At 35.7% G+C, this 9,492-nt stretch overlaps 1 protein-coding gene across 1 annotated transcript; it reads left to right on the top strand.

The window, feature by feature from the left end:
* The first annotated feature begins 478 nt into the window (after nucleotides 1–478).
* On the top strand, nucleotides 479–3,083 carry PPDPFL (pancreatic progenitor cell differentiation and proliferation factor like). The gene is made up of 5 exons (XM_053466957.1): nucleotides 479–657; nucleotides 943–1,055; nucleotides 1,184–1,267; nucleotides 1,821–1,920; nucleotides 2,834–3,083. The coding sequence occupies exons 2-5, from the start codon at nucleotides 1,001–1,003 to the stop codon at nucleotides 2,850–2,852; spliced, it is 258 nt and encodes an 85-aa protein (XP_053322932.1). The 5' UTR covers nucleotides 479–657; nucleotides 943–1,000; the 3' UTR covers nucleotides 2,853–3,083.
* Nucleotides 3,084–9,492: the final 6,409 nt, after the last annotated feature.

Raw genomic sequence — 9,492 nt, 5'->3', positions numbered from 1 at the left:
AAAACATCTGTGTGTGATTATGTTTAATTCCTAAAAGAGGAGCACATTTTTAATAACTGCAGAAAAAACATGACCCACAAAAAATGATGCATGTAGGGCGGCAATTCATTTGTTATGCATTTTAACTAATATTGACTTCAATCCATGAATAAACTAGTTTATAACAAACTGCAATAGGGAGAGTCATGCTCCCACTGTTCACTGTTTGCTTTTATAAAAGTAAGGTAATGTTATAAAAATCATCATGTCTAGACATCACTGTAAAATTACCAACTGTCATGGTCTATCAAACGTAAGTACATAGTAACCTAGTTAGTTTGGTTGAAAAACGGCTTAAGCTCATTGAGTTCAACCTTTCATGACGATAGTAACAAATGTCAATATAAACTATTTTTTGCACACACTGTTCTGTGAACCCTCCCACAATTTGGCAATATTTTTAAGAGCTCACATTTCACTGCACTTCACTGCTGCCAGCACTCAGCATATAAACCTTGCCCTCAAATCAGCCTGCATAGAACAGCAAGGGCTTAGTCTCCTTGACTCATATTAGCAGTGGTACAGAAGCAACGTTGGAAACCAGTTTAGAATCTACACTTTGATATCCTATGGAATACCAAGCGCTTTTAAAACTCATCAAAGGACATAATACAGAAGGTAAAGTGTAGAATGACATCAGTACACGTGTGCAATGTTACAAAATGTACAAAATTAAAGTTGTATGGAATTTTATTATACAAATGGTTTTTGCTTCTTAATTTCATGTGCGCATTTACATAATTGTCTATATATTTTTATTTTTATGTTGTTTGTCTCTCCGTATATTAAGTGGTTGGCTCAGGCATGTGACTATTCCTTTTTGTGAATTTCCGGCTTTTCAAGTGCAGTCTGTTCTTTTTTGTAATTAAATATAATTGTCTATGTTCTCTCTTTGTCTCTCAGGTACAGTTTAGCTGCATTTTGTTCTGCTCTTGATACTAGTGTTGCCTGTATTGGGATCATGGCATCTGTTCCATCAGCTGGTTGCCTCACAGCAAAAAATCAGTTCTACAGAGGTAAGCGTCTAAAAATATAGATGCTTGTGCTTTTCTGAAGCTTCTGAAAAAGTTAAAACTTTTGTTCAGCTTTTGCCTACATCTGTAAAAAAACAAAACACTTAATTAATTTAACTTTCTCATTCCAGTTCGTCAGAATTCTGAATCTAGTGTGGGTAGCGTGAGCAGTTCTGACTCAGGACTCTCAACTGATCAAGAAAAATCTAATCATGGTATTGATTTTGCATCGTTTTTTTTTTACTTTATCGATTGATAACCTGTTTGGAAACTCTATATCGTTTAGGTATTTTTTGTGAATTGCACTTCGACAGACATATTTTAAAAAAGTTTTTTTTCTGGTTTAGGAGGACTAACCAAATGACAACAATTGAAAACTGCAGTTATATTTATTCCAGCTCTTTGTATAGAAAGTGTAATGGTTATTTTTCCATGTGCTACACATGCCATCCTCCTTTGTAGTATTAGCCCTTCTTGCTTGTTTTTCCTTTATCCTGATCCTCTGTGTGATCCTTATTCCTTATTTTGTGTAGCATATCCAGTCTTCCTTGGCTGTTCCTTTTTCCCCAATACATTTAGCAGACCAAATGTATTAAAATAGAATTATATAGATTTCACCATAAGACTATATTTATGAATACAACTGTTATATCACGTATCCTAAAAATCTGCAATTCAACTGTTTCTAACATTTAGTCATAGTTAATATGTCCTACAAATAACATGATTTGGCACTTTTATTATATCTAGGTTTGTATTTTTTTGTAGATTTGCCTGAAATATTTGAGAAATGCTGGTGGCTAAAAACATTTTTCTACTGCGAACAGGTCCCATCACCATCAGTTAGGATAAACATGTCTACCAATAGGTAAGAAACTGTAATTTGTTAAATGTATAGTAGTTCCTTTTAATCTGGACCCTTTTCCATACCAACACATTGAATAACGCCCATAAGAACGCATTGTTCTGGAACAATTTCACGTCATTTAGCGGTGGTAGTGTTATATAATTACATATTACAATATTTGCTCATATTTATAGTTCACAGCATATTTAATGCAAGAAAATATTGACATATTTTTAGTCAAATATATATATAAACGCAATAAAAGCATGAATGCTCTGGTAAGTGGGTGAATTCCACACTTAACATTGGTTATAATTGCTACAACCTTTTTACCTCTCTTCCATTTGTCATCTCCCCTCTTTCAATCCTTGCAATTATGTATACTAATTTGCTAAGATAAATGATAGCAAATGAGCCATTCTTAAAGAAAGAACCACGTGGAAAAAATGCTTTGCTAGGTTACACAGGTTAGGCCTATAAAGGTGCTTTTAAAGCAGATGTCTGACTTCTTTGAAACATAAGCATGCTATTTAGTGATATTGAGATTAAAACTATAAACCAATCAATACAAGAAAAAACATAATGCAGCCTGCATGCACAGTGTTAATGCAAATATAATTTATTCCAGTGAGTTAACATATCACCTACTTGATGCTAGGTACATACATTTGCCTGTATTAGAGGGAATCTCTCTCTAGGCTTCACAATAATACAACATGTCAATCATATGGAAGAATGAAGCTAGGTGGGCCAGTTAGTCATACTGAGTGAGCCACCTGTGCACATACCTGGATGCTGATTTACTAATTGCTCTCTTTTGATATCCAATACTAAACTGCTCTTAGAGTATTCCAAACAGATATGTATGGGTAGGTAGAATACATAACAAATATGTTACACAACATTTAATGAATATTTTACTTTTTTTCATCAGTAGTGGCAATGCTGCTTAACCATCTGAGAGTCTTGGCTGCATCCGTGAAACTAAACAGAGGAGTGCTACCTGAAGATATGTCGTTATAAATGAATAATATTGCTGCAAAATGTCCTAAAAATGGCATTTTCTTTAAGCGGTATTCTGGACATGCTTTCCAGATACGGTGTCGCCGGAGATGGGGCTCTGCTCATGAGATGCTCAGCACTGATAAGAGTTAAATAATTACTAATAATAGGAATAACATCAATTGTAAGGAAATGGAATAGACCAGAGAGCAACGTTAGATGTGGGACCCAGAAATAAAAACTGCTTTATTTTTCTGCTGTGAAACTGGTCCAACATCTTTAACCTTCTCTGCAGCTTTGTATTACCTTGTTTTTGTGTAACAAAATTACTAAAAATATTGTATTCAGTTTTAAAACAATGCCTATGAATATTTCATGAGCTTTTTGTCCTAAAATGAGCATTAAGTGATCTTCTGTACTCTCCTAAGTTACAAATATTAAAAAAAAATAAAAAAAATCAGTCGGCTTTAATGATATGCTGCTATTTTTTCCTTTTTGGTCATTAAATACATCTGATTTTTTGCCCTTGCTGACCTTCTGAACATCTGTTTCTTCTGACTTTTATTCGCGGCTATGTTCTATTGTCATTGCAAAACATCCATATTGTTCATGGATATTTTATTTGTATTTTTTTTATACATGAAAATACGTTTTCTCTTTGTTAAGAGATAATACAAAAAAATAAACAATGTTTAGAAAATGTAACCAGTCTCATGTCTTTATTCTGTCTCTGTTTTTAAATTGAATAAGGCAAGCATTTGAAACATAAATTACAATTGGTTAGTAAATAGGATGTAGAAATGAGTATGGAACTTTTTGACAACTGTATTTTCAAACAACTAGTAAGCTAGGCCAACAAAACAGAATGGGATTCATTTTAATTGAGATTTAAATCCGGATTTCACTTAAAGGTTACTTACTGAGTCTAATTGGCTGCAATCTAAGTCTCAATTACGCTAAGTCTTAATACTTAGGCCCCTCTACTGCGCTGACTGGGAAGGCCCCCAGCCCGCTCTACATGGCAGGCTCCTCTACTTTCCCGGTGGGCGGTGTCCCACGGGGTCTGATGAATTCTCATCCAGCCCCCTCCGACAACAGTGGCCAGCTGCACACACACGATGGCAGCGCTGTAGCCCTGTGAAAGGAGTGATACAAATCCCTGACTTGTATGATCTACCTGTGTGTGTACCCTGGAGGTTATCCCCCGGTCTTGGAAGATCATCACAAAGTCCCACGGCCATTCAAACCCAAAAGGCTCAACCCGAGGGTGAACTGGTTGGAGGGCAAAGAGCTCTAATGAGACCAAAGAGCTTTCTCCCATGGGGGACACATTATCCTACCCTGCTCCAGCATCTCCTCCCCTACGCTGTGTGTGACAACTACTTTCAACTATTTTTGAATTGATCCCTTTATGTTCAGACCTATCCACAATTGTCCTTTGTTCTTGCTTGTGATCTATATAAACAGGACCGTAACTTCCATAAAAACAGGTCAGGAATTATATGTATCCTCAGGGCCGGCCCAAGGCAAAATGCCGCCTGGGGCGAATTTTAAAATGCCGCCCCCCCTTACCTACCCTTCCTCTCCCTCCGTCCCTCCCCCCCCTTGTACTTACCTTTCAGCAGTCCTGCGGCGAGTCTCCCTGTTCGGTCTCGGTGCCGGCTTGTAATGCTGAGCGCCGGAAATGAGGTAATCTTCCGACACTCAGCATTACAAGCCGGCACCGAGACCGAACAGGGAGACTCACCGCAGAGGAGAGAGAGAGAGGGGCGCCGAGCAGGTACTGACCACTCTGCGCCCCTTTCTCTCTCTTTCGCTGTAAAAAAAAAAAAAAAAAAAAAGGGCTTGGGGCGAAGTGCCGTCCCTTCAAAAGTGCCGCCTGGAGCGGTTGCCCCACTCGGCTCCATTGTCGGCCGGCCCTGTGTATCCTTGCCTGAAAACAAAAGATTTAATGATTCTTTGAGATGCCTGTGCAGAAGCTGTGATATCCATGAATTGTGGCATGATTATGGTCCTTGAGGACTGGAGTTGTGTACCACTCATATAGTCTATATATCAATATAAACATAAAAGCATTGCCACCTTGCTTTAAAAAAGACACTCACAACTATGAACTTGAATAAAAGGTTATTTATCTACATATACAGAACATTATACATTTTGATATTTAAAACATGATTATCCAGTAGGTGTTTAGTGAGCTTGACTGGGCCCTCCAGTATTTCTGTAAGGCCTTCACTCATAGATCGTACTGCACTCAATGATCAATTTAAAGCTGCCCTACAGTCTTCGTTCACTAAAACGTATATGGCCCGTCATATTTGACTTGTTAACTCTGATATAATAAATGTATTATATAGCTTGGCAATGTGAGACTTTGAAGTAACATCTCAGAACGTATGTATTATATTTTTCAAGGGCTATACCATACAGCATCCATTATTACAAAATGATAATAATAATAATAATGAAGGCTGTGTAGGAGTGGTATAGGAAAATTATGAGAGGGGAATTAGGGGAAGTTGGTAGAATGTTGGTAAAGTTTAGTTAACATAATGTACATTGTAAGTTGGAGTATGTTATAATGCCCTTCTTCTTTGCCTCCAATGTACCCTCTAAAAATAGAAAATAATTTTATTTGTAGGAGGGTAATGGGCATAAACTGGGCAAAAAGCAAACATGGCCAAATTGATCTGAGCATTGATGATAATTGCCAAATCTATGATTTAGCTCATTTAATTTTGTCTCATTTCTTACCCACAGCAATTTTGCTTCTGCCTAGTGAAAAATCAAGCTCTGTTGGAGCTAACCTACAAAATATTGAAACTAAGCATGGCGCATGACATAACATTTGTACCCACTGCTCAGACGTAAAATCTGGTCTATTATGGCCACCAGCCATTTACCATTCTTTCTGCAGTTTAGAAATGAGAAAACCTCCGGAACCACATTTTTTTATTGAAAACTTAAAAGGAACAGTATTCACTATCCTTAAAGTGCTATTAAAATGTATACCTTTATTTCAGAAAAGTGAATCTAAAAAACTGATAATTAGTTTTCCTGAATGTTTCGTTTCGTTAACATTTAACTGTATAATTGAGTTTGAAAATACAAGAACAGCAAAAACTTCATAGTTTTTGCATTTTTTCTATACCTCATGTGTTTTTATTCATTCTTCCAGTAATTTATAGTTAGACATTTTTTTATAGATAATAATATTCTGGTATGAAGTGAAATTTAAATTAATTTCTCAAAAATAAAAAAGGAACACATCAATTGATTTTGCCTAACTTCTTACTGCCTGTCAGTGGACAAAAATGAAAAATTTAATATAACAAGTAAAATGCTTTATTGGTATTTTCTATAATATTTTAAAAGGGCATGCCTGAGAAATCTGTATGTTCCCGTTCAAGCCTAAATATAAGAAAAGTATATTAAAAGTATATATTGGTATTCAAAAACAACCTGCCATTTTCCCATATTATAAATTTTACTTAAAAGAGCTTTATTATAGTTTACATATTAAAATAAGCAATATATACGCAATGGAAAGCCTACTGACAAATAAAGTATACTTGAAAGCCATGACCTTAACTTGTTCTCAGGATTTCCATGATTATTACTTATCATTAACGTACTCTTCACATTTTATTAAATCTGATGGCAGCCTTAGAAGGTTAGAAAAACATAAAGATTAATTTAGGACAGGAAATAGATTTGGCACAACGTTCCAACATACCCCACTTTGTGAGGTAAAATAGTGTTTTAAACTAGATAACCTCAAAATAATTATTAAAATCAAAACCTAGAGGTATCTTTATTAATGGGGTGTAAAGATGCTATATAAAAATCATCAAAAGAACCGTAAGAGTACGACCCAAGAATATCCCTAGGCTAGCGCATACTTTGGGGCTAATCATTATGCGCCCATAAATTGTGAGTACCATAATTTGGCTTTTTTCATCTGCTTGATAAGACATACTACACCATTGTGCTTTTCTTTCTTTTTTATAACTACTATCCATGTAAAGCGCAACCACTACCCCCCTGTGACTATAGATGTGTAAGTGTTTGGGGACAAAAATGGAACAGGCAGGCTGTTTGGGGAGACTGACAAGCAGTTTGGAAAAGATGGAACATGCAGGCTGTTTGGGGGCATTGACAAGCTGTTTGGGGAGCTGCACGCACACTCTAACACCATACATGTAAACCTACATGCATACACAATCTAAATGCATACACTTATATACATACACACACAGCCACTCTAATACCCTACACTTACATATAGACACACACACACAGCATTCTAACATCAAACATTTACGCATACGCATGCACACTCCAACACCATACTTATACATACATACAACCACTTAAACATAATGCATTTACACATATATGCACACACTAAAACCATACAATTATACACACATATACACTTACACACATATATATTACATAAAGATATTTGCTGTCTCTTATAATCCATGCAGCTCACACAGTTCACACAGCCTCCACATACCAGGTGGGTGTCCAACATTGACATTGTGATAGGGGTCGCCTGGGTAGAGATTTCATACCCTGATGTTACATTTTACTCATCTTCAATATTTGCATATGACACACATTTACACTGTGACCATGGTTGGAGTCGATGCAGCACTCGTTTTTTTTTCTTTGTTTTATTTTCTCTGATTTATATAGTTTATACCATATTTCTCTTTCCACATATATAACCTTACCATATCGGTTTTGTTGTGCAATTCTCTCGCTTGTTACTCTGTATGCCGATGCCTCTTTAACTACACTGTACGATTTTATGTACCATACTGTATTACTGGATTTTGTGATTGTGCCGATAAAGACGGTAAGGTCGAAACGTTGGCCTTGTTGCTGAATTAAATACACCTCACTTAAATACTGAGTGCTGAGCGACTTTATTTCTGAAAACATACATGTGATTGGCTGCTGCTACTGCCATTTATTTAAAAGGAAGCTCTACTCCCATTGAGTAGAATTGGCATGTGCAAAAATCATATTGAGGGATGTGCCCTGCTTTAAATAGAGGCAGCTGAGGGAGTAGTTAATAAAAAAGTCTAATTTTCTAACTCCAATAACCAAAGAATGCCTCTACAAATTTGTATGTAGTAAAATATAATGAAGTCAATTTAAAAAATTGTCTCTAGTATGTATTTAACATGAACGTAGGGTTTTTGCGTTCTCCTTTAAGTTTTATTTTTGCAAAAACTAACGCGAGTTTTCTGAATATTAAGCATTTTAAGATTTTGTTTCCATGTTCTCATCTACATTTTAAATTGTGTTACTTTTAGATTCCATTCATTGCTAAGTTAACTGATTGTACTATTTCCTCCAGTATTAAAAGCTAAAAAGAGAAAAGAATATTTGACATAAAGCTTTGAAACTTAGTATTCGCCTCCAACAATTCATGCACAAAATCCTGCTGTTAGTTTTTCTGCATATTGCCTTTGGGTATTGCTGACCCTTTTTAAAAGAGCATTATTTCCAAGCAGAATATGAATCACTTCAGAGTCTGGGACACGTAATTTGAGGATTGTGCAAATTACATTAAACTAAGTACTTTGAGAGTGGATAAAACACCTTGTAGCAACTGCGACGGTCTTATTATGCAAAGCCTCTTCTCTCTTTATCTTTATAAATTTATACGCAATGTACCATTTCAATTACAAAGCAGAAGTCATCCTTATGTACAGGAAAAACGACTCCTCCTTAGTGCACCAATGTTATGGTTTCAGCAGTAATGAGAATAAATTAGGAATTCATTTGAAGGAGAAATCCTTTTAAAGTGATCATATAAAATTATTAGCTATCTGCTGCTCACTGCATAATAGCGGATGACCTTATCCAACCCAGCCAACACAGATAACTGTCCATGTCCAGAAATATTACATTTTTATGCATATTCAGCTTATATGTTATAATCAACAAGGTTTCTTATTGTATCCATTTTACATATTCATGAAATACGGCATTGTATCTGGCACTTAGTGTTGTTTAACTTGCAATGCACTTTATAGTCCAGTTCCAGTTGAATTAGGCCCTGTTCAAGCAATTCTAATTATACAGTTTACGCTACCTTTGACCTATTTTTATAAATTAATTCACATTTCTCTCATTAGCAAAAGGTTGATCTCATACACAGCAAAACATGAAAAAACGTCTGTTCTTTCTATATGTTTTTTAATAATGTCTAAACGTATGAGATGTTATTCTGAATTGTTCCAATGTTCAGGTGCATCGCTACCATTTAATTATTACATTACTTTAGTGCACATAACTATTAATTAGCTAACAACAAGGGGTATGTGAAGGGAATAATACAAGACATAAACTTACATTCCTGAAGCCCAGCTGTAGCGAGTAAGTACAGAACCATTATACCTCGACTTGAAACCTGGTCAGTTCACTGTTCAAATTGCAGATCTAGTAGTCATAACAGCTCTTTAATTACCTTATCATGCTGTGCATGACCATCATATAACCATCTTACATATTTATAAGACATGAGTAGAGGAAATTTGATAATCTTAAACCCATGGGTATTCACAG

Source organism: Spea bombifrons, chromosome 5, assembly GCF_027358695.1.
Source record: "Spea bombifrons isolate aSpeBom1 chromosome 5, aSpeBom1.2.pri, whole genome shotgun sequence".
Classification (NCBI taxonomy): domain Eukaryota; kingdom Metazoa; phylum Chordata; class Amphibia; order Anura; family Pelobatidae; genus Spea; species Spea bombifrons.
This window is presented reverse-complemented; position numbering and strand designations above follow the sequence as displayed.